The sequence below is a fragment of the Petromyzon marinus genome, chromosome 8 (genome assembly GCF_048934315.1).
Source record: "Petromyzon marinus isolate PM22_M1 ecotype Great Lakes invasive population chromosome 8, UKy_Petmar_22M1.pri1.0, whole genome shotgun sequence".
In the NCBI taxonomy this organism is placed as follows: Eukaryota; Metazoa; Chordata; class Hyperoartia; order Petromyzontiformes; family Petromyzontidae; genus Petromyzon; species Petromyzon marinus.
In genome coordinates, this window is record NC_133674.1 from 6735900 (window position 1) to 6762217 (window position 26318).

At 49.4% G+C, this 26318-nt stretch overlaps 1 protein-coding gene across 2 annotated transcripts in view; it reads right to left on the minus strand.

Annotated features, from left to right (window-relative positions):
- Positions 1-3514: 3514 nt before the first annotated feature.
- Positions 3515-26318, minus strand: part of LOC116937103 (uncharacterized) — a 56185-nt gene continuing 33381 nt past the window's right edge. The window contains exons 1-2 of one of the 2 annotated variants that reach the window (XM_076065571.1): positions 17648-17767; positions 3515-11758 (exon numbers count right to left, since the gene is read on the minus strand). In XM_076065571.1, coding sequence (XP_075921686.1) covers positions 10184-11692 — 1509 coding nt within the window. In that variant the 5' untranslated portion in view covers positions 11693-11758; positions 17648-17767 and the 3' untranslated portion in view covers positions 3515-10183. Of the gene's footprint in view, positions 11759-17647; positions 17768-26318 lie in introns of those variants that run through there. The other variant, XM_076065570.1, reaches the window with a different exon arrangement.

Here is a 26318-nt window from a genome sequence, read left to right on the forward strand (position 1 = left end):
ATATACACTACATCACGTGTTGTATATACACTACATCACGTGTTGTATGTACACTACATCACGTGTTGTATGTACACTACATCACGTGTTGTATGTCCACTACATCACGTGTTGTATATACGCTACATCACGTGTTGTATGTACGCTACATCACGTGTTGTATGTACGCTACATCACGTGTTGTATGTACGCTACATCACGTGTTGTATGTACGCTACATCACGTGTTGTATGTACGCTACATCACGTGTTGCATGTACGCTACATCACGTGTTGTATGTACACTACATCACGTGTTGTATGTCCACTACATCACGTGTTGTATATACACTACATCACGTGTTGTATGTCCACTACATCACGTGTTGTATGTACACTACATCACGTGTTGTATGTACACTACATCACGTGTTGTATATACACTACATCACGTGTTGTATATACACTACATCACGTGTTGTATGTACACTACATCACGTGTTGCATGTACACTACATCACGTGTTGTATGTCCACTACATCACGTGTTGTATATACACTACATCACGTGTTGTATGTACACTACATCACGTGTTGTATGTACGCTACATCACGTGTTGTATGTACGCTACATCACGTGTTGTATGTACGCTACATCACGTGTTGTATGTACGCTACATCACGTGTTGTATGTACGCTACATCACGTGTTGCATGTACACTACATCACGTGTTGCATGTACACTACATGACGTGTTGCATGTACACTACATCACGTGTTGCATGTACACTACATCACGTGTTGCATGTACACTACATCACGTGTTGCATGTACACTACATCACGTGTTGTATATACACTACATCACGTGTTGTATGTCCACTACATCACGTGTTGTATATACACTACATCACGTGTAGCATGTACACTACATCACGTGTTGCATGTACGCTACATCACGTGTTGCATGTACGCTACATCACGTGTTGTATGTACGCTACATCACGTGTTGTATGTACGCTACATCACGTGTTGTATGTACGCTACATCACGTGTTGCATGTACGCTACATCACGTGTTGCATGTACGCTACATCACGTGTTGTATGTACACTACATCACATGTTGTATATACACTACATCACGTGTTGTATGTACACTACATCACGTGTTGCATGTACACTACATCACGTGTTGCATGTACACTACATCACGTGTTGCATGTACACTACATCACGTGTAGCATGTACACTACATCACGTGTTGCATGTACACTACATCACGTGTTGCATGTACACTACATCACGTGTTGCATGTACACTACATCACGTGTTGCATGTACACTACATCACGTGTTGCATGTACACTACATCACGTGTTGCATGTACACTACATCACGTGTTGCATGTACACTACATCACGTGATGCATGTACACTACATCACGTGATGCATGTACACTACATCACGTGTTGTATGTACACTACATCACGTGTTGTATGTACACTACATCACGTGTTGTATGTACACTACATCACGTGTTGTATGTACACTACATCACGTATTGTATATACACTACATCACGTGTAGTATGTACACTACATCACGTGTAGTATGTACACTACATCACGTGTTGTATGTACACTACATCACGTGTTGTATGTACACTACATCACGTGTTGTATGTACACTACATCACGTGTTGTATGTACACTACATCACGTGTTGTATGTACACTACATCACGTGTTGTATGTACACTACATCACGTGTTGTATGTACACTACATCACGTGTTGTATGTACACTACATCACGTGTTGTATGTACACTACATCACGTGTTGTATGTACACTACATCACGTGTTGTATGTACACTACATTACTCGTACGAATTCAGCACGGGTTCTGCGAGTCACGTGCACGACAATTAACGACACGTGCACAAGCAGCGGGCTGTAAACAACAACAACGACGACAACAACAACGACGATGATGACGACAACGACGATTTCGTGATTCCCATCAAGAACGCCTCGATCGGGGGGACCCAACGCGCAGTCCACAGGAGGCTTCGACACTGCCGGGGTCGCGCCACGAGAGGGCGCGCGCGCCCCACGTGGGGTGGGTGAGTCGCCCCGCGTGGGGTGGGTGAGTCGCCCCACGTGAGGTGGGTGAGTCGCCCCGCGTGGGGTGGGTGAGTCGCCCCGCGTGGGGTGGGTGAGTCGCCCCGCGTGGGGTGGGTGAGTCGCCCCACGTGGGGTGGGTGAGTCGCCCCACGTTGGGTGGGTAAGTCGCCCCACGTGGGGTGAGTCGCCCCACGTGGGGTGAGTCGCCCTTGGCGTGTCCTCGACCCCAGCGACTGTGGAGCCGGGGAGGCGTCGTCCAGGAGTCGGCCGTGCTCCTCCCCCCCCCCCCCCAGCAATGATGTGGGATTCCATGTGAGTCGTCTGGATGGGATCGCGAGCACGGGGGAGGGGAGGGGAGGGGGCGAGTAACACAGCGATCCTGCTGTGTCGTGTTCACCGCGTCGTGTTCACCGTATTATGTGCACCTTGTCGTGTTCACCACGCCAGTACATTGCGGCTCTTGAAATGTTGAGGGATTTTTGTTGTAACGAATTCGAAAGAAAAAATGTCTCTTCTTGTTGTTTTGGTGGCCGACCCTTGGGATAGAGCGTTGCCCCCTCGCACGCGCGGGTTTTCTCCGGGCGCTCGGGTTTACTCCCACACGTATACACACTCGTTAATTGGCCAACGACACCTTCATATGTGGAGGATCGCAGAGCTTGGATCATTGTCGGCACCGGGTTCCAGCGTGTGGCTGCTGCTGCCTTCCCGCTCGCCTGTGGTGATTCCTCCTCCTCGTGCCGCCGAGTCGTCCTCTCTCTAAGTCATCCCCTTGAGTCTTCCGTTCTCTATCTCTGAGTCGTCCTCTCTCTCTGAGTCGTCCTCTCTCTTTGAGTCGTCCTCTCTCTCTCTGAGTTGTCCTCTCTCTCTGAGTCGTCCTCTCTCTCTCTGAGTCGTCATCTCTCTCTCTGAGTCGTCCTCTCTCTGAGTCGTCATCTCTTTCTATCTGAGTCGTCCTCTCTCTCTGGGTCATCCTGTCTCTCTCTGAGTCGTCCTCTCTTTCTCTGAGTCGTCATCTCTCTCTGAGTCGTCCTCTCTCTCTCTGGGTCATCCTGTCTCTCTCTGAGTCGTCCTCTCTTTCTAAGTCGTCCTCTCTCCCTCTTTGAGTCGTCCTCTCTCTCTCTGAGTCGTCCTCTCTCTCTGAGTCGTCCTCTCTCTGTGTGACGTCCTCTCTCTCTGAGTCGTCCTCTCTCTCTCTGAGTCGTCATCTCTCTCTCTCTCTGAGTCGTCCTCTCTCTCTCTACGAGAGCGAGCGAACATTGTGCGACTGCGGCTCCCCACGAGTTCAGGTGATGATTATTTTATAGACGTAACCTTACTGGCAAAGGGCACACGTTTGTTTGGGTGCGCCTCACTTTCCAGAGAGTCTTATAATGGGCAGAGCGCGGTGAGATAAGTACGCGGTAATAACACACTTATTTTTGCAACGAGGGTTTATTGAATGCGGGCAAAGCTCGATCGGAAAAACAAACGCACATTAACACACGCGCGCGGCTGCACGGCGGCTCCGTCAATGTCCTCGTACACACGGTTAAGTATGGCTCAGGCTCATTCAGTTAAGGCAAGAATACAAATGATCGTATGTTGGGTGTTTCTTAGCAAAGAGAGTTGTGGACCCCGACGGCGGCGGCATCTACCACAGCACCTACTTCGTAAGGCTACGCGATGGCGCATGTGTGTGTGTGTCGCTCTCGAAGAGTCAGCGTGCTTCACTACTCTTCAGAGGAGCGGGCCACGTTCGCCGATAAGACGTCGTCGGTGCGATGGCCGCCACGAAAAAAACATTGTTGGGGTTGACAGCAGCACGATGATGAGGACGGCGATGATGATGATGGGGGGGTGCTGTCACTTTATTTTGTGTATTATCGGGGGCCGCACTGAAGGTCACCAGGGCCCGCTGGTAGCCCGTGGGAGCTTGCAACTAAGAACACTTCTATAGACTGCCCAATGCACACGACGCTACGCCACGACTTTATTTTTGTTTAACAATATTAATGAATAATTATTAACGTTCATACAGACAATTAGATATGTACAACGCGGAGGGGGTTTACAATGATACAAAGCGCTAGGAGGTCATTACATCAATACCCCACTCGTCACGATCCCTTCGAAACTCACCGTGTCCCCCACGTGTCAATAAGTTAAAACTGCAAAACGTGCCTAAAAAAAAAACACTTCCTTTTATTCCTACGTCATTATTTCTCGTTACCTCGCTGATCTGGTTAAGGAACAGAAACTATCATCACGCCAACTGCGGTCGACCTCACAGCAGCGGCGGATTCTGGCTCGGCCATCGGACAAAGGCGGTGGCCACCGGATCATCATCGCGCGGCACTTTCAGATACGATCCTGCGGCCGTCTGGAACGCTCTTCCCTCCGATGTTAGGAAGCCACCGGAGCTGTGATGCACTGTTAAATCATCTAGGTTAAAAACTCATTTATTTAGAACTGCGTTTTGTGTTTTTAGTTTTTTTTGTCCTCCTCCCGCACCTCCGATTGGCGCGGCTGGCTACGTACGGCGCGAAAGAAGTTCACCATACATCGATGACGTTACACGTGAGCCCTTACGAACGTTGGCTTCCGTGACGGGTCCCGAGCGGCAGTGCCGGTGCGGTTCGTTGCAGAGATTCGCGGTTCAGCTCCCAGCGGCCGCCCTAGTACATTAATACTGCGGGTGTAAAAACAGTAACAATATATACACGCGCGTCCGTTTGTCTGCTTCTACAGTGGACGTTAATATATTCCCATGATATCATTAGAAATGTAACAGGCCTGCACGCGAGCCGGCGTTTACGCGGTCCAAATTTGTCAAAGTTGTAAAAATAAAAATTAAGACCCATAAATGACTAAATTTACTCAATTGGAAAATGCATGGGAATATCCCTCCCCCACGGCCCCCACCTCCCTCACTGCGAACCTTAGCGAGGGCTCTGCTGGGCAAAGCGTCGCGAGGCTCCGTGAGGCTCTTCTGGGTGAATGAATGTTAAAAGGGGAACGGGGAGCGGACTCCACGTGACACTCCGCACCCACAGTTGCACGTGAATCGACAACCTGCGGGCTTTTTTGTTCAACCATCCACGAGCTAATCGCTTAATCAATGTCCGCGATCAGTTTAAGACTTACGGAGCGTGGCACTCTCATTATAGATATTTAAAAAAGAACCACATTAACGAGCCTTCATCAATCCACTGCTGGATGAAGGCCTGCCCTCGCGCCCGTGTGTCGGCCACGAGGAATCCCTTGACCGTGCATCACCAGGCCGGTGAGTGAGGGGTCTGGGTCAAGGTGAGGCTATGCCCAGGGCCCGTTCGATATCCCTCGCCACCGACATTAGCCGTGACCGAGAAGCGACCTAAACTCGGGGCATACCCGAGGGGTGAGCTGAGCACGGGTGAGTGAGTGAGTGAGTGTTTGGGGAAGCGGTAGTAGGCTAGCGGTTAGCGCGTTACACTGCGAACCCGGCGACCCGGGTTTGATTCTCGCTCACGGACAACATCGGTGACGATTATTTGAACCGGTCCTGGGCCTCCCCTAGGTCGACTCAGCCTAAAATGAGTACCTGGTGCGGTATGTAAACATCGCCACTGGGGAGACAAAGGCGGCCGGGCGTGGTGTTGGCCGCCCACCCCCTCGTGTGCTGTACCGGCCTTCATAGGCGCTTGCTAACAGAACTTGCCCCAACAGTCTGTTAAGGCTGTATGGAGGATCTTTGTTAGAGCGGGTTCAAATCCTAAACAGGGGGTCGGCCCTTCCATTCATTACTCCAGGGACGATAAGAATAAATATCACATTGTGGGAAATCAACAATGGTTGTGTCATTTGGAATAACTGCTGTAACACAGCAGATACGAGCTGCCCCATGCACCCGCCTAGAGCTGGCAACAACTTCAGATTTGTTAAAATGCTCTCAGGTAATTGCGAGTGGTGTAGGTTACTGAGCGTGCAGGCGGTGAAACTGCACTGGGACCCACGTATCAGGTCACGGTGACTAGGAGATGTTAACTACCTCGCCTGGTATACAGGAGGTCGTGGGTTCGATCCCAACCCTTGACGCTTGCTGTGTGTTTGGAGTTTGCGTGTCTCTCTCTTTCCCGTGATCGCGTGGATTTTTTCTCCGGGTCCTCCGGTTTTTGTTTTAATCCACATCGCGCATTTAGAGTCTCTGGCTACTGCTTTAAATCTCCACGTGGTGATAGGCAACTTGGTTGAGCTATCTTTTGGGGCCAGGTCTTTCCTGAAAAACAGCTACATAGCTCAGTGGGCCTTACCTGGTCAAACCAAAACAAGTTGTCTAGCTTTTTATAGATCAGAATAAAATTTTGATTTAAAGCTTTCGTGACTGCTGTAATTCATATTCTTAGCTCTTTCGGTAAAGTCACGTTGAAGGGAAACAATAAAATAATAAAGTATATATAAAACAATAAAAATTCTCACGACGTTTCGACCATAACACAAACGGTCGTCATCTGGTGTGTCGGTTTGCATTAATATATTTATTTTAAGCGGTGTGTTTATTTATTTATTTAAAAAAACCGTCAGCGCCACGCGCAGAGATTTGGCAGTTTATTTAGAAGGACTAGTCCATCTATGTTCTGAAAAGAGGAGGGGGGAGACGAAAATCAGTATTTAGAATGGAGGAAATCCAGGGCCCATGTCAGCAACGAGCCTTTATCTGTCCACTGCTGGATGGCTCGGAGCCCAGAGGGCGACCGGGCCTGGCTCTGCGTGTGTCAAGGGCTTTGGGTGCCTTGAGCTTCCAAGTGATCGTCGTTTTCCCCATCACTCGCGAGCACGGTGACTACAAGCGCTGCACGCGGACACGACGAGACGTAGACTACCACGCGGACATCAAAACCGACACGCACTCGCCTGCCCATTGGCCATATACATCGTGGGAAAATCAACAGCGGTTGACAAACAACACACATTTTTTTAAAATATATATTGTTTGTGGTTTAATAAAAGCTTCTCTAAGACGTTTTTGTTTGTTTGCGTGACTTATGGCACTGCGTGTCTGTGTTGTTTGTGTACGCGCTAGGCCTCAACGTGCACCTAGCCTGGCACAAGCGCCGTGGTGACATCACCGCCACTTTGTAGCGAATGGCGCTTGTTGTTGTACGCGCTGCCCTTCGAACCCGGCCACCCGAGTGAAATTGGCCCTCACCACCAAAGGCAGTGGTGATTATTCCAATCGGTCATGAGCCCTCCCTTGGGTTGACTCAGCTTCAAATGAGTACCTGGTGCGGTGTGTAAACATCGCCACTGGCGAGACAAAGGCGGCCGGGCGTGGTGTTGGCCTGGAACCCCCTCTTGTGCCGATCCGGCCTTCATAGGTGCTCGCTAACAGCACTTGCTCCAATAGTACTTTAAGGCTATACGGGGGATCTTTGTCTTTCGTGGCACTAATAGGTGCTCGCTGGCACCATGTGTAATCATCATCTATCGGGATGGTGATTTGTTTAATTTGTGTTTATTGTGACTCGTGGATACAAAATGTTCGGTGCATAGTTTGAAGCACTGTTCGAATGAGATTGTGGGATTCTGCCCGCCTGTGTGTGTGTCTCTCTCTCCCCGTGTTTCTCTCTATCGGTGTCTCCCTCTGGGTGTCTCTCTGTCTCTCATTCCGTCTCTCTATTTCTGCGTCTATCTCTCTCTGCATGTCTTTTTAGCGCCACAGCGCGTGGATTTGTAACGTTTATGTTCATTTGTTTGCTGGTGACTTTGTGTGTTTCATATCGAAATCGCCTCCAGTGCTTTTGCTACTGGCGGCAATAAAAGTTGTTTAAAAATCAAAAAGTCTCTGCATGTCCCTCTCTCCGTGTCTCTCTCTCTTTCTCCGTGTGTGTGTGTCTCTCTCTCGGCGTGTCTCTCTCTTTTTCTCTCTCTCTGTCGCTCTCTGTCCTTGTCTCTCTCCGTGTCTCTCTCCGTGTCTCTCTCTCTTTCTCCGTGTGTGTGTCTCTCTCTCTCGGCGTGTCTCTCTCTTTTTCTCTCTCTCTGTCGCTCTCTGTCCGTGTCTCTCTCCGTGTCTCTTTCTCCGTGTGTGTTTCTCTGTACGTCTGACTCCAGGGCTTCTTTTCCCTTCGCCTCTACAGGGACCCCCCCCCCTCCTCCACTTCGTGTCGAGACTGATCTCACGGTAACAATAACCACGATCGTGATGAACGACTGCGAGCACCATCAACCGCGCCTTTTCTCCTGCGATTTTCTTTACGTTTGCGGGGTTTTTTTTTTTTGCGAACGCAGAGGCGAGACTCAATCATCCCGATGCGCCAAATCCTTTAAACGCAGAGGAGGAGTCGAGTGAGGTGACGAGCTGTCAAAACAGAATCATCGCTCGCGATTCGTGCCTCTGTTATACCAGGGCGCGGGGGCGGGGCTGTTTGCGGTGGGGGAGGTGGGTGGAGGGAGGGGAGTGGCGGGGGGGGGTTACCCTCACTCACCGGGACTTCCTACGTGAGGTCACGGTACAATCGGGGGCATCCCTTTCCCCCCACCACCATCTCTCCGCTCCTCACGTCATGCGGTTGCGTCACAATGCGCACGCGTCACAATGCGCACGCGTCACAACGCGCACGCGCCACAATGTGCACGCTCGCGGATGGGGCGGGACAAGTCGAACGCGGTACGATGTAAACACGGAGTGTTGATCACCGCCTCTGATGGGACTCTCCCCCCCCCCCACCCACCACCTCCCCACAATTTGTCATCGTCTCGCCTTCTCTGCGGGTCTCAAAACATTGATGGGCGATTGCGTCGCGAGGCGGGTCGCTAATGGTTGCGCGCAGGTGAAACCCGAGGGGTGACCGACTTGATTTTCTCTTCATTGAGGCCGCGAGTCCAGCTGTGAGCGCCGAAGCACTGTGCGGGTGGTTTTGATCTCCTGCGCGGTGAACGCGACCGGTGTCAGGAGGCGCTGGGTCGTGTTCCCCATCACGCCACCTCGCTGTGTGTGTGTGTGTGTTTCATGAAAAAAAAAGGTAGTCCCGGAGGGGGCGGGTGATGAGTCTCCACTCGCTCCGAGAACTATCCATGGCATTGTCTTCGTATCTTGCAATGCAAGGAGCCGATTGCGCAATTGGGAAGAGCCCCCAAGAGAAGAAAAAAAAAACGTGGGTCCTAGGAAATTACAAAAATCTACGCGGGGCGCTTAAAAGTGTCGTGGTGGTGTTGTTGTTGTTTGAAAAAATGGAAGGAACCGGAGAGAGAGGGAGACCTAAGAGGGCCTGGCTTGATGACGACCATGTAAACAGATTGGGGCCAAACAACAACAAAACTTGTGGCCACTTATGGAGCATATTGGCACTACGAGACAGAGAGGAAAGTGTCAACAACAATTGACGAAATGTGCAGTGGACACCTACGGGGCTATCTGGCCCCACGGAACGTGATGGTGGTGGTGGTGATGATGATGAGCGGGATGGTTCCTTGACAGCGTGACCTCCGATTGAATGCGGGAGAACGGTCCGCGATTTGCGCAGTGAACACCGCCGCGGGATGGTCCTCCTCCTCCTCCTCCTCCTCGTGGCTTTTCCACATCCACGTGGCCGTGGCTCGCATTGTGGAGACGCCCTCCGACAAAGTTGTGTGCGTGTCTCAAACCCCCGTAGGATGGATGCGAGCGTGGTTATCGGCTAACAATACGCGCAAAGAAGGCATAGCCCGGACGCCACCGATGAAAAAGACGCTGCTGCTGCTGCTGCTGCTGTTGTTGTTGTCGAAATGGAGCAAAAACCATCATCACGTGAGCTGCGCCCATCCTGGCAGCAGCGGCGGCGGCTTCTGGCTCAGACATCGAACGAAGACGGCGGTCACCGCGTCGCGTGGCGCTTTCAGACGCTCAGACGCTCAGACGCGCCTCTGCGGCGGTCCGCCACGCTCTTCCTTCCCCCATATTAGGAAGCCACCGAGGAGCTATGTCACTTTGAAACATCATCTACATTTGAACAACTCATCTTTTTGTCTTCAGTTTGTGGTCCTTGCCCCTCCCCCCCCCCCACCCCACCCCCGCGCGCGCGCGCGAGCCTCCGACCATCAACGGTCGCCTGACGTACGGCGCGAAAGAAGTTCGGCCCCGCGCGCGTCTACGAGGATGGACTCCTCTCGTCCTCCACGCTGTCGAGGCCTCGACGCGAACGCTGCCCGCGGCGCAAGCAGCACGCGTAGAGACGCTCGCGAAGCTTGTTCATGCGCAGCGCGTAGATGAGCGGGTTCACCGCCGAGTTCACGCACACCAGCACCGAGGCGACCATGCGTCCCGCCGAGAAGCGGGTCGCGTCCCGCGCCGAGTTGTACAGCGCGAGCAGCAGGGACGGCGTGAGGCACACGAGGAAGAAGGCGGCCACGATGCTCAGCGTCACGGCCGCCCTGCGGTACGTGCGCCCGCGACCCGACGTGCCCCTACGGCCGCAACCGCTGGCGCCGCCGCCGCTGAGGCCGCCGCCGCCGCCGCCCGGCTTCAGCGCGTCCGCCTTCACCTCCTCGTCGGCCCTCGCGTCGCTCGCCGAGGCGGCTCCGCTCGCCGCCGCCGCCGCCGCCGCCGCCGCCGCCGCGTCCTCGCTGCTCTGAGCCGTGCGCTCCGTGTCCGCCGAGGACATCTCGAAGGTGGAGGAGCTGGAGTGCTCTCGCTCGGGACGCGCCGCCCTCTTGCTCGTCTCGGACGTCACGGACACGCCGCTGCCCTTTCTCTTCGCGCTGCCCCCCCGGCAGAGGCCGGCCGGCCTGGACCCTGCCCCCGGCGTGAGTGCCGACGCGAGCTGCTGCTGCTGCTGCTGCTTCTCCTGCTGATGATGACTTTGCTGCTGCTGCTGCTGCCGAGCGCGGTTCCAGCGGCTGCCCGCCGAGCCGTGCATCTGCCCCGTGCGTCGCGACACGGAGGCGAGTAGCGCCAGGCAGAAGTAGCCGGTGAGCAGGAAGAGCGGCGTGTATCCCACGGACGTGCTCCCGAAGTACATCCGCGTCGCGTCGCCGGGGAAGACGGCGCCCACGTGGCACGTGGTGGGCGCCCCCGCGGTGTCGTCTCGCGCCCACACGGCGAACGGGAGCACTCCGACGGCGGCCGAGTACAGCCACACAAGTGCGATGGCCACCTTGGCGCGGAAGGCGTTGACGAGGCGGCGGTGGCCGTGCGGGCACCTCACGGCGGCGTACTGGTCCAGGCTGATGACGAACATCTGCGAGAGGGAGACCATGACGAGCACGCCGAGCACGCAGAGCGAGAGAGCGCAGTGCGCGTAGGTGCGCAGGGCGGGCGCGTAGATGGAGGCGAGCGCGAAGGGGAACGCCAGGCCCACGAGCATGTCCGACACGGACAGGTTGATGACGAAGTAGTAGTAGATGTTCTTCTGCCGGATCTCGGCCGTGGCGAACAGGTAGATGACCAGGCAGTTGCCGACGAAGGCGACGAGGCCGAAGATGTGCAGGAAGGCGAGGAAGGCGACCGTGCCCGCTGAGAAGTGGCCCTCTACCGGGGAGCGCTCCGCGAGGTCCGACGAGTTGCACCAGGGAGGCGAGGCCACCCACAGGAGATCGTCGCTGCCGGAATTGGCGATGGCGGTGGTGGTGCAGAGAGGCGTGGGCAGGAGGGGAGGCATTGTCGTTTGTTGGTTTTCTTGGACGGTTGTTCCTGGGGTGTCTCACGGATGCGTGGACCGTGGTGTCTGGAACGAAATGAGAGATTCGATATTGAGAATTGTATCGATACATTTGTCACAATCGTCATCTATGTGTATCCGCACAAAAAAAACTAATGAGCGTAGGTTTGGTGTTGCCTTACACATCCCGTCAGCGGCACGGCCTCTCTGAGAGTGAATCTCATCAGCAGCATCGCTTCAATCCCAAGCAAAACTGTGGATCGGTTTCGGCATTCAATGTCTCATCATCATCATCAGCAGCAGGCTCGCTCGAACCAATGCTGGTGACCTGACCGATGTCTCGAGGCAAGGGCTATCCCCCCCCCCCCCCCCCGGGCTCTCTCTGTGTTAGAATGGGCAAGTAGAGGCCTTTGTCCAGCTTTGTTTTACTGTCGATTGGCGCCGGTCCCAGTGGAACGAGGAGGCTGGATGATTTATAAACCAGCAGCAGCCGCAGCCTCTTCTCTCCACGCGCGCCCGGCACTCCATAACCCCCCCCTCCCCACCCTTCTCTCTCTCGCCTCTACCACACCGCACCATTAGTCCGCACATAAATAAAATAAGATCGATATAATTCAGAGCGGGACGCGTCGGGGCTGTTTTGACGATTAAATATAGATGTCTCATCCGAGGCGAGGTTTTTTTTTCCTTTGACTGCTTGGCCACAACCGGCGATTTGTTTTACGGCACGCAGCTGCTGCTGCTGCTGCAAAGACGCAGCGTGACACGAGCATTGTGTACACGCGCGCTGTGTGTGTGTACACGCGCGCTGTGTGTGTGTACACGCGCGCTGTGTGTGTGTACACGCGCGCTGTGTGTGTGTACACGCGCGCTGTGTGTGTGTACACGCGCGCTTTGTGTGTGTGTGTACACGCGCGCTGTGTGTGTGTGTACACGCGCGCTGTGTGTGTGTGTACACGCGCGCTGTGTGTGTGTACACGCGCGCTGTGTGTGTGTACACGCGCGCTGTGTGTGTGTGTACACGCGCGCTGTGTGTGTGTACACGCGCGCTGTGTTTGTGTGTACACGCGCGCTGTGTGTGTACACGCGTGCTGTGTGTGTACACGCGCGCTGTATGTGCACACATGCGCTGTGTGTGTGTGTACACGCGCGCTGTGTGTGTGTGTACACGCGCGTTGTATGTGCGCACATACGCTGTGTGTGTGTGTTCACGCGTGCTGTGTGTGTGTACACGCGCTGTGTATGTATGTACGCACTGTGTGTATGTACACGCGCGCTGTGTGTATGTACACGCGCTGTGTGTGTGTACACGCGCTGTGTGCGTGTACACACGTGCTGTGTGTATGTACACGCGCACTGTGTGTGTGTGTGTACACACGCGCCTTCTCATCATCACCATCACCACGATCCATGGGCAGATAGCCCCGTAGGTGTCCACTGCAGATCTCGTCATTTGTTTCCACTTTCCTCTCTGTCTTGTGCCAAATATCCCCAAATAGTGGCCGCGTCTCTCTGACCCTAATCCTGACCAAAGCCAACTCATTAACCAGGCACGAGTTCTAGCCGTCCAGCTGACCCTGACCCCTAACCCCTAACGAGCTGCACGAGTCCTCACTCTCGTCATAACCATGAGTCAACCCCTAACCCCAGGGCGGCCTCGTCCCCACGGCTGGCGCTCGCTCTGCCGTGACAGTCCCCGTGTCGTGTCTTCTTCCTCCTCGCTTACAGGAAACGCCACTAACAAGGAGACATTCACAGCGAGCCTGGGGGCCTCTCTCCATCCTCTGTCTCTCTCTCACCCTCTCTCTAACCCCATCTCCCCATTCTCAGCCCTCGAGCTCCCATCTCTCTCCATTCTCTGCCCCCCCCCCCTCTCTCTCTCTCCATTCTCACGGATCCAGCTCCCATCTTTCTCCATTCTCTGCCCCCCCCCCTCTCTCTCCATTCTCACGGATCCAGCTCCCATCTCTCCCCACACTCCCTCTTTTGAACCCGCTCTCCCCCCACCTCTCTCTCCCTGTCATCTCTCTCTTCTCATCACTCTAGTTAACATCTCTCTCCCTCTCTCCCATCCCTCTTACCCGCGTCTCTCTCTCCCTGTCATCTCTCTCTTCTCAACCCTCCAGCTCCCACCTATTCCCCTCTCTCCCTCTCTCTAACCCGCTCTCTCTCCCTCTCATCTCACCCTTATCGCCCCTGCAGCTTCCATCTCTCTCTCTCTCTCTGATCTCTCCTTTCTCATTACTCTAGTTAACATCTCTATCCCTCTCTCCCATCTCTCTAACCCGTGTCTCTCTCCCTCTCATCTCTCCCTTATCGCCCCTCCAGCTTCCATCTCTCTCTCTCTCTGATCTCTCCTTTCTCATCACTCTAGTTAACATCTCTCTCCCTCTCTCCCATCTCTCCCCCTTTTTTCTCTCGTCTCCCCTCTCACCCCTCCAGCTCCCATCTACTCCCTCCCACCACCACCCCTCCTTTCTCTCCCCTCTCTTATTAGATTACTAATTAACCGATGCGATGCCTTCACTCAAAGGTCTCTATGTATTTACGGGGTCACAGCGAGAGAGAGAGAGAAAGGGATGGAGGGGAGGGAGAGGAAGAGGAATTCCGCATCGAGAAAAGCGTTGCTCTATTGGCACAGAAGTTCGACGTAGCGTTGGCACACTCCGGAGATGCTCAATCCGGATGAACGCACAGTTGTGAGAATGACCAATCTTGTCAATCGCCAGGCTTGTCAATTATCTAAAGCGACGTGAGAGGCGCGCGCACAAGTTTAGGAATTTGTGGGGGTATCCCGATGCAGGACGACGCCTCCTTCCCGGATACGTAACGAACATCGATTGCAATGACAGATGCAATATGTCCGATAATAATTAGCCACACGTAGTAGATGATCGAGCGGTATGTATGTACGTGTGTTGAACTTCTCTCGCACCGTACGTAGCCAACCGCGCTAATCGGAGGTGCGGGGGAAGGACAACAAACTAAACACACGAAGCATTTCTAAAGAAATTTGTTTTCAATATAGATTATTAAAAAATTGCATAGCTCCAGTATCTTCCTAATACCGGAAGAAAGAGCGTTCCAGACGGCCGCAGAAGCGCATCTGAAAGCGCCGCGCGATGCGGTGACCACCGCCTTTGTTCGATGGCTGAGCCAAAAGCCGCTGCTGCTGCTGCTGCTGCGAGCATGAGCGGAGTTCGCGTGATGATGGTTTATGCTTCTTGACGAGATCAGCAAGCTAGTGTGGTTCATGTGTGGCAAGCACTTTGTGTGTGTGTCGTGAGTGCGACCTCACGATGCATTCGTTCGACAACGTGGGAAGCCAACGCGGCTCTACGCGATGTCTCTCATCGACTCGAGGTGTGATGGTCAAGCTGAGCTCCTTATAGCTGCTGGCTTTTTCAAGCAAAAGCACAACAGCGAAAACCTCCACCACCATAATCACCACCGCCATCACCACCAACATCACCACCATCATCATCAGCACCATCATTACCACCGTCATCACCATCATCATCATTATCACAACTGTCATCACCATCATCACCACCACCATCATCACCACGATCATCATCATCATCATCACCACCACCATCATCACCACCACCATCATCATCACCACGATCATCATCACCATCATCAACACCATCATCACCTTTGGCTACGGCGACCTCTCCACCCCTGCCCCCACAACTCCACTCCCGCCGTCAGAGACTCGAGAGTGATTTAAATTTTAGATGCAGCCGAGTTGACGTCACCCCCATGATGTCATCTCTTTGGGGGTCGCTGAGCGAGAGGGGGGGGGGCGCAGAAAGACGACGTGTGGGGGTAGGGGAGGGGCATGGGGGAGGCTGTGGGGTGGGGGGCGCGGGGTGGGGGATTTGGAGTCTTAATTCGCACAAATAATTAATGCGTGCGCGGAATGGCTAATGAAGAACCTTCGTGACTACTCGTGGCAAGAGCAAGAAGGGGCTGCTGCACACTCGGAGTGACATTAACATCGCGCGATGATCAGGATCAGGGAAGGGGTTTTATTGCCCATGAAATGTGCACAGAAGGTGTACCAGCGGGTGCGCATGTTTGTGCGTGTACATGTGCGCATGGGTGTATGTGTGTACTGTATATACATGTGGGGGGGGGGGGGTTATCGCAATGCGCTACGAACCCGGCGATCCGGGTTCGATTCCCGCTCACGGCCAACATCAGTGACGATTATCTGAACCGGTCCTGGGCCTCCCCTAGGTCGATTCAGCCTCAAATGAGTACCTGGTGCGGTGTGTAAGCATCGCCACTGGGGAGACAAAGGCGGTCGGGCGTGGTGCTGGCCACCCACCCCCTCGTGTACTGTGCCGGCCTTCATAGGTGCTCGCTAACAGCACTTGCCCCTACAGTCTGTGAATGTTATACGGGGGATCTTTATATTTTGTGGAGAGCGGTGGCGCAGCGGTTAGCGCGTTGCTCTACAAACCCGGCGACCCGAGTTCGATTCTCGCTCACGGCCAACAATACCAGTGACGATTATCTGAACCTCCCCTAGGTCGACTCAGTCTAAAACGAGTGCAGTATTTGATGCGACGTGTCAAGGTCGTCGCTCGAGTCGCAGGTGGCACGGCGAGCCACACGGAGGCGGTCGTCCATTGTAGCCGCCGGTGGTGTCAAGGTCACACTCTGCCCGTGATCGCACGCACGTGTGTGTGTGTGTGTGATTACACGTGTTGTGATTACACGTGTTGTGATTACACGTGTTGTGATTACACGTGTTATGATTACACGTGTTGTGATTACACATGTGTCTGTGATTACACGTGTCTGCCCGTGATCGCACGTGTGTGTGTGTGATTATACGTATGTGTGTGTGATTACACGTATTGTGATTACACGTGTTGTGATTACACATGTGTCTGTGATTACACATGTGTCTGTGTGTGTGATCACACATGTGTCTGTGATTACACATGTGTCTGTGTGTGTGATTACACATGTGTCGGCGTGTGTGATTACACACGTGTCTGTGATTACACATGTGTCTGTGTGTATGATTGCGACTGTGTGTGTGTGTGTTTCATGAATAAACACTGATGATGATCACAGGCGCGGGATTGCATTGAGCGCAGTCGAACATATAATTCGTGTAGCCAGCATCATCAGCATCATCATCATCAGCAGCAGTAGCCATGGTCAACACACTGCTGGATGAAGCCCTCCCCCCACTCCTAACCTCACCATAAGGCTCCAGCATCTCTAACGATCTAGTACGTGTGCTCTCGAGCTAACGAAATCGCTCCATCTCCTCGGACGCGCTCCGTTCCCTTGGATCTGCGGGCCCCTCGGCACTCAACCACGTGTCGCCGCAGGGCGCCCGGCTCGCTGACGTCTCTGGACGTCGCGACACCTCCCGCGTGTGTCCTCGATTCCACGTCGCTCTCTCCTCTCTTCTCTCTCTCCTTTCTCCTCTATATCTCTTCTCTCTCTCATCTCTCTCCCCTCTCGCTATCCTCTATCTGCTCTCTCTCCTCTCTATATTTCTGTGTGCGCGCGCGCGCCTCTCTGTGGAATTGAGAAGATGGAATGAATTATTCAAGGAGCCGAAAAACTTAGGTGGACTCCGTTCACGCGTTAATGACAAAATGTTCAATCTTCGCCAGATATATGTTGGTTACCGTTCTGTATAAACCATGGCTCATGATGATGATGTGTGGAGACCATAATCCAGCAGTAGATAGTGCATGTCTGGTAATGGTGCTGATGATGATGGTGTGGACAGGCCTTCATCGAGCAGTGAATAGTGCATGGCTGGTGATGATCATATCGTGCACAGAGCTTCATCCGTCAATGGATAGACAGCGCGTTATGATTGCTTGCTTGATGCTGGTGGTCAGGATGATGATGATAGGGTGGAGCGGTGGTGCGTTAGTGACCACACCGCGGTACCGACCCCTCCCATCGCCCTACCTGAGTTCGATCCCCCACCACGGCCAACGTCAGTGGCGAAGTGGTGGCATCTTCATTTTCTTCGTAACCGGCGTTGCCCATCCCCCTTTCAACCAACTCGCAGTGACCAGCGTGGCGAGGTATGGTCAAACAACTGCCTTAGTCCGACACGGTACGATGCCGGGGATGGGGTAGGTGGTGGGGTGGTGGGGGAATACATCCGACAGTGGATTATACATGGGCTGCCAGTTATTTCAAATCGTGATTTTCTTTGTCCTTCCGACTCTACCACCACCACCACTGACAAAGACAATGGGCGGATCGCCAAGGGGGCGACGCGGGGCGACCGCTCCCGCCGCGTTGCCGGGACCCGCGGCTCTGGCGCGACGGCGCTCGTGGTGGTGGTGGTGGTGGTCGTGGTGGTGGTGGTGGTGGTCGTGGTGGTAATAATAATAATAATGACGCGCGTTTACAGCTTTCGGAAGCGATACAAAGGCGCGCGTGTGAACAGCCTGGCGTGGCGTGGCGCGGTTGGCATGGCCACCCCGTGTCACGGAATGAAATGCCGGAGCACAGCCGCCTGCTCCAATCTACTGCGGCTTTCCGTTTCACTCTCCCTTCGCTCCTTCTCCTCTTTAGTTCCCTCTTAAACAAAAACAACAACCCACACACACACGCGGGGTGGAGGGGTGGGGGGCTTTACTTGCAGCGGGACCTACTTCTTTCTGGCGTCTCTTGCTCCCACATTGTGAATGCACTTTTGAGTAGTTTTTAATTCACCCGTCTTTCGTTTACGACCGTTAAATTATAAGGAAATAAAATGGTTAGTCGTGCAATATTCCGTAAGGACCACGCTGCATGCAGGCGTGTACCGTATGTTGAACTTCTTTCGCACCGTACCTGACCAACCGTGCCAACCGGAGGTGCGGCATCATCCGTGTAACGGAGCAAATCGACTCAAGAACAGAAGAGACCCGGAGCAGTTGTACCGCCTGCACACTCGACAGCTAACGCACGACTCTGGAAGATTTGCTGGTTTATCCCAGGATGTTTCTGTTGCGCGACGTCGCTTCAAGATGTTGCTCTGTTCATGTTTTGTTTGTTGCAGTTGCAGCCGACTCAAGAGCCGCATGGATCACAGGGCTCCACACCAAATACATGAAACTTTAAACTTGACTCGGGATTGTGGCACCGAATCCCATCCCGAGTCGATGAATCTTCACGCCAATTAAACCGCGTGAGGCAGACGCCAAATCAGCAGCAGCAGCACGATAATTAGCAGTATCAGCAACATTAATAGAATCAGCAGCATTAGTAGTATCAGCAGCATTAGTAGTATCAGCAACACTAGTAGTATCAGCAGCACTAGTAGTATCAGCAACATTAGTAGTATCAGCAGCACTAGTAGTATCAGCAACATTAGTAGTATCAGCAGCACATATAGTATCAGCAACAATACTAGTATCAGCAGCATTAGTAGTATCAGCAGCACTAGTAGTATCAGCAACATTAGTAGCATCAGCAGCATTAGTAGTATCAGCAGCACTAGTAGTATCAGCAACATTAGAAGTATCAGCAGCACTAGTAGTATCAGCACCATTAGTAGTATCAGCAACACTAGTAGTATCAGCAGCACTAGTAGTATCAGCAACATTAGTAGTATCAGCAGCACTAGTAGTATCAGCAACATTAGTAGTATCAGCAGCACATATAGTATCAGCAACATTACTAGTATCAGCAGCATTAGTAGTATCAGCAGCACTAGTAGTATCAGCAACATTAGTAGCATCAGCAGCATTAGTAGTATCAGCAGCACTAGTAGTATCAGCAACATTAGAAGTATCAGCAGCACTAGTAGTATCAGCACCATTAGTAGTATCAGCGACACTAGTAGTATCAGCAGCATTAGTAGTATCAGCAGCACTAGTAGTATCAGCAACATTAGTAGCATCAGCAGCATTAGTAGTATCAGCAGCACTAGTAGCATAAGCAACATTAGTAGTATCAGCAGCATTAGTAGTAACAGCAAACAATAGTAGTATCAGCAACATGAGTAGTATCAGCAGCACTAGTAGTATGAGCAATATTAGTAGTATCAGCAGCAGTAGTATCAGCAGCACTAGTAGTATCAGCAACACTAGTAGTATCAGCAATACTAGTAGTATCAGCAACATTAGTAGTATCAGCAACAGTAGTATCAGCAACATTAGTAGTATCAGCAACACGAGTAGTATCAGCAGCACTAGTAGTATCAGCAGCATTAGTAGTATCAGCAACATTAGTAGCATCAGCAGCATTAGTAGTATCAGCAACACTAGTAGTATCAGCAGCATTAGTAGTATCAGCAGCACTAGTAGTATCAGCAACATTAGAAGTATCAGCAGCACTAGTAGTATCAGCACCATTAGTAGTATCAGCAACATTAGTAGTATCAACAACATTAGTAGTATCAGCAGCACTAGTAGTATCACCAACATTAGTAGTATCAGCAGCACTAGTAGTATCAGCAACACTATTAGTATCAGCAACACTAGTAGTCTCAGCAGCAATAGTAGTATCAGCAGCATTAGTAGTATCAGCAGCATTAGTAGTATCAGCAGCACTAGTAGTATCAGCAACATTAGTAGTATCAGCAACACTAGTATCAGCAACACTAGTAGTATCAGCAAAATTAGTAGTATCAGCAACACTGATAGTATCAGCAGCATTAGTAGTATCAGCAACATTAGTAGTATCAGCAGCACTAGTAGTATCACCAACACTAGTAGTATCAGCAGCACTAGTAGTATCAGCATACTAGTAGTATCAGCAGCACTAGTAGTATCAGCAACACTAGTAGTATCTACAGCATTAGTAGTATCAGCAACATCAGTCGCATCAGCAACATTAGTAGTATCAGCAACACTAGTAGTATCAGCAACATTAGTAGTATCAGCAACATTAGTAGTATCAGCAACACTAGCAGTATCAGCAACATTAGAAGTATCAGCAGCATTAGTAGTATCAGCAGCATTAGTAGTATCAGCAGCATTAGTAGTATCAGCAGGACTAGTAGTATCAGCAACATTAGTAGTATCAGCAACACTAGTAGTATTAGCAAAATTAGTAGTATCAGCAGCACTAGTAGCATCAGCAACATTAGTAGTATCAGCAGCACTAGTAGCATCAGCAATATTAGTAGTATCAGCAGCATTCAAAGTATCAGCAACACTAGTAGTATGAGCAGCATTAGTAGTTTCAGCAGCACTAGTAGTATCATCAACATTAGTAGTATCAGCAGCACTAGTAGCATCAGCAACATTAGTAGTATCAGCAGGACTCGTAGAATCACCAACACTAGTAGTATCAGCAGCATTAGTAGTGTCAGCAACACTAGTTGTATCAGCACCATTAGTAGTATCAGCAACATTAGTAGTATCAGCAACATTAGTAGTATCAGCGACACTAGTAGTATCAGCAGCATTAGTAGTATCAGCAGCACTAGTAGTATCAGCAACATTAGTAGCATCAGCAGCATTAGTAGTATCAGCAGCACTAGTAGTATAAGCAACATTAGTAGTATCAGCAGCATTAGTAGTAACAGCAGACAATAGTAGTATCAGCAACATGAGTAGTATCAGCAGCACTAGTAGTATGAGCAATATTAGTAGTATCAGCAACAGTAGTATCAGCAGCACTAGTAGTATCAGCAACACTAGTAGTATCAGCAAGACTAGTAGTATCAGCAACATTAGTAGTATCAGCAACAGTAGTATCAGCAACATTAGTAGTATCAGCAACACGAGAAGTATCAGCAGCACTAGTAGTATCAGCAGCATTAGTAGTATCAGCAACATTAGTAGCATCAGCAGCATTAGTAGTATCAGCAACACTAGTAGTATCAGCAGCATTAGCAGTATCAGCAGCACTAGTAGTATCAGCAACATTAGAAGTATCAGCAGCACTAGTAGTATCAGCACCATTAGTAGTATCAGCAACATTAGTAGTATCAACAACATTAGTAGTATCAGCAGCACTAGTAGTATCAGCAACATTAGTAGTATCAGCAGCACTAGTAGTATCAGCAACACTATTAGTATCAGCAACACTAGTAGTCTCAGCAGCAATAGTAGTATCAGCAGCATTAGTAGTATCAGCAGCATTAGTAGTATCTGCAGCACTAGTATCAGCAACACTAGTAGTATCAGCAAAATTAGTAGAATCAGCAACACTGATAGTATCAGCAGCATTACTAGTATCAGCAACATTAGTAGTATCAGCAGCACTTGTAGTATCAGCAACATTAGTAGTATCAGCAGTATTAATAGTATCAGCAACACTAGTAGTATCAGCAGCATTAGTAGTATCAGCAAGACTAGTAGTATCAGCAGAACTAGTAGTATCACCAACACTAGTAGTATCAGCAGCACTAGTAGTATCAGCATACTAGTAGTATCAGCAGCACTAGTAGTATCAGCAACACTAGTAGTATCTACAGCATTAGTAGTATCAGCAACATCAGTCGCATCAGCAACATTAGGTGTATCAGCAACACTAGTAGTATCAGCAACATTAGTAGTATCAGCAACATTAGTAGTATCAGCAACACTAGCAGTATCAGCAACATTAGAAGTATCAGCAGCATTAGTAGTATCAGCAGCATTAGTAGTATCAGCAGCATTAGTAGTATCAGCAGGACTAGTAGTATCAGAACATTAGTAGTATCAGCAACACTAGTAGTATTAGCAAAATTAGTAGTATCAGCAGCACTAGTAGCATCAGCAACATTAGTAGTATCAGCAGCACTAGTAGTATCAGCAATATTAGTAGTATCAGCAGCATTCAAAGTATCAGCAACACTAGTAGTATGAGCAGCATTAGTAGTTTCAGCAGCACTAGTAGTATCATCAACATTAGTAGTATCAGCAGCACTAGTAGCATCAGCAACATTAGTAGTATCAGCAGCACTCGTAGAATCACCAACACTAGTAGTATCAGCAGCATTAGTAGTGCCAGCAACACTAGTAGTATCTACAGCATTAGTTGTATCAGCAACATCAGTCGCATCAGCAACATTAGTAGTATCAGCAACATTAGTAGTATCAGCAACATTAGTAGTATCACCAACACTAGTAGTTTCAGCAGCACTAGTAGTATCAGCATACTAGTAGTATCAGCAGCATTAGTAGTATCAGCAACATTAGTAGCATCAGCAGCACTAGTAGCATCAGCAACACTAGCAGTATCAGCAGCACTAGTAGTATCAGCAACATTAGAAGTATCAGCAGCACTAGTAGTATCAGCAACATTAGTAGTATCAGCAACATTAGTAGTATCAGCAAAACTAGTAGTATCAGCAGCATTAGTAGTATCAGCAGCACTAGTAGTATCAGCAACATTAGTAGCATCAGCAGCATTAGTAGTATCAGCAGCACTAGTAGTATTAGCAACATTAGTAGTATCAGCAGCATTAGCAGTATCAGCAAACAATAGTAGTATCAGCAACATGAGTTGTATCAGCAGCACTAGTAGTATCAGCAATATTAGTAGTATCAGCAACAGTAGTATCAGCAGCATTAGTAGTATCAGCAACACTAGTAGTATCAGCAAGACTAGTAGTATCAGCAACATTAGTAGTATCACCAACACTAGTAGTATCAGCAGCACTAGTAGTATCAGCATACTAGTAGTATCAGCAGCATTAGTAGTATCAGCAACACTAGTAGTATCAGCAGCACTAGTAGTATCAGCAGCATTAGTAGTATCAGCAACATTAGTAGCATCAGCAGCATTAGTAGTATCAGCAACATTAGTAGTATCAGCACCATTAGTAGTATCAGCAACATTAGTAGTATCAGCAACATAAGTAGTATCAACAGCACTTGTAGTATCAGCAACACTATTAGTATCAGCAACACTAGTAGTATCAGCAGCAATAGTAGTATCAACAGCATTAGTAGTATCAGCAGCATTAGTAGTATCAGCAGCACTAGTAGTATCAGCAACATTAGTAGTATCACCAACACTAGTATCAGCAACACTAGTAGTATCAGCAAAATTAGTAGTATCAGCAACACTAGTAGTATCAGCAACATTAGTAGTATGAGCAGCATTAGTAGTTTCAGCAGCACTAGTAGTATCATCAACATTAGTAGTATCAGCAGCACTAGTAGCATCAGCAACATTAGTAGTATCAGCAGCACTCGTAGAATCACCAACACTAGTAGTATCAGCAGCATTAGTAGTGCCAGCAACACTAGTAGTATCTACAGCATTAGTTGTATCAGCAACATCAGTCGCATCAGCAACATTAGTAGTATCAGCAACATTAGTAGTATCAGCAACATTAGTAGTATCACCAACACTAGTAGTATCAGCAGCACTAGTAGTATCAGCATACTAGTAGTATCAGCAGCATTAGTAGTATCAGCAACATTAGTAGCATCAGCAGCACTAGTAGCATCAGCAACACTAGCAGTATCAGCAGCACTAGTAGTATCAGCAACATTAGAAGTATCAGCAGCACTAGTAGTATCAGCAACATTAGTAGTATCAGCAACATTAGTAGTATCAGCAAAACTAGTAGTATCAGCAGCATTAGTAGTATCAGCAGCACTAGTAGTATCAGCAACATTAGTAGCATCAGCAGCATTAGTAGTATCAGCAGCACTAGTAGTATTAGCAACATTAGTAGTATCAGCAGCATTAGCAGTATCAGCAAACAATAGTAGTATCAGCAACATGAGTTGTATCAGCAGCACTAGTAGTATCAGCAATATTAGTAGTATCAGCAACAGTAGTATCAGCAGCATTAGTAGTATCAGCAACACTAGTAGTATCAGCAAGACTAGTAGTATCAGCAACATTAGTAGTATCACCAACACTAGTAGTATCAGCAGCACTAGTAGTATCAGCATACTAGTAGTATCAGCAGCATTAGTAGTATCAGCAACACTAGTAGTATCAGCAGCACTAGTAGTATCAGCAGCATTAGTAGTATCAGCAACATTAGTAGCATCAGCAGCATTAGTAGTATCAGCAACATTAGTAGTATCAGCACCATTAGTAGTATCAGCAACATTAGTAGTATCAGCAACATAAGTAGTATCAACAGCACTTGTAGTATCAGCAACACTATTAGTATCAGCAACACTAGTAGTATCAGCAGCAATAGTAGTATCAACAGCATTAGTAGTATCAGCAGCATTAGTAGTATCAGCAGCACTAGTAGTATCAGCAACATTAGTAGTATCACCAACACTAGTATCAGCAACACTAGTAGTATCAGCAAAATTAGTAGTATCAGCAACACTAGTAGTATCAGCAACATTAGTAGTATGAGCAACATTAGTAGTATCAGCAACATTATTAGTATGAGCAACATTAGTAGTATCAGCAACACTAGTAGTATCAGCAGCATTAGTAGTATCAGCAAGACTAGTAGTGTCAGCAGAACTAGTAGTATCACCAACACTAGTAGTATCAGCAGCACTAGTAGTATCAGCATACTAGTAGTATCAGCAGCACTAGTAGTATCAGCAACACTAGTAGTATCTACAGCATTAGAGGTATCAGCAACATCAGTCGCATCAGCAACATTAGTAGCATCAGCAACACTAGTAGTATCAGCAACATTAGTAGTATCCGCAACATTAGCAGTATCAGCAACACTAGCAGTATCAGCAACATTAGTAGTATCAGCAGCATTAGTAGTATCAGCAGCATTAGTAGTATCAGCAGCATTAGTAGTATCAGCAGCACTAGTAGTATAAGCAACATTAGTAGTATCAGCAACACTAGTAGTATCAGCAAAATTAGTAGTATCAGCAGCATTAGTAGTATCAGCAGCATTAGTAGTATCAGCAGCACTAGTAGTATCAGCAACATTAGTAGTATCAGCAGCATTAATAGTATCAGCAACACTAGCAGTATGAGCAGCATTAATAGTTTCAGCAGCACTAGTAGTATCAGCAACATTAGTAGTATCTGCAGCACTAGTAGTATCAGCAACATTAGTAGTATCAGCAGCACTAGTAGTATCACCAACACTAGTAGTATCAGCAGCACTAGTAGTATCAGCATACTAGTAGTATCAGCAGCACTAGTAGTATCGGCAACACTAGTAGTATCTACAGCATTAGTAGTATCAGCAACATTAGTAATATCAGCAACATTAGTAGTATCAGCAACACTAGCAGTATCAGCAACATTAGTAGTATCAGCAGCATTAGTAGTATCAGCAACACTAGTAGTATCAGCAACACAAGTTTTATCAGGAACACTAGCAGTATCAGCAGCACTAGTAGTATCAGCTGCATTAGTAGTATCAGCAACACTAGTAGTATCAGCAGCACTAGTAGTATCAGCAACACTAGTAGCATCAGCAGCACTAGTAGTATCAGCAACGTTAGTAGTATCAGCAACATCAGTCGTATCAGCAACACTAGCAGTATCAGCAACATTAGTAGTATCAGCAGCATTAGTAGTATCAGCAGCACTAGTAAGATCAGCAACACTAGTAGTATGAGCAACATTAATAGTATCAGCAGCATTAGTAGTATCAGCAGCACTAGTAGTATCAGCAACATTAGTAGTATCAGCAACACTATTATCAGCAACACTGGTAGTAATCGCAACATTGGTAGTATCAGCAGTACTAGTAGTATCAGCAACACTATTAGTATCAGCAACACCAGTAGTATCAGCAACACTA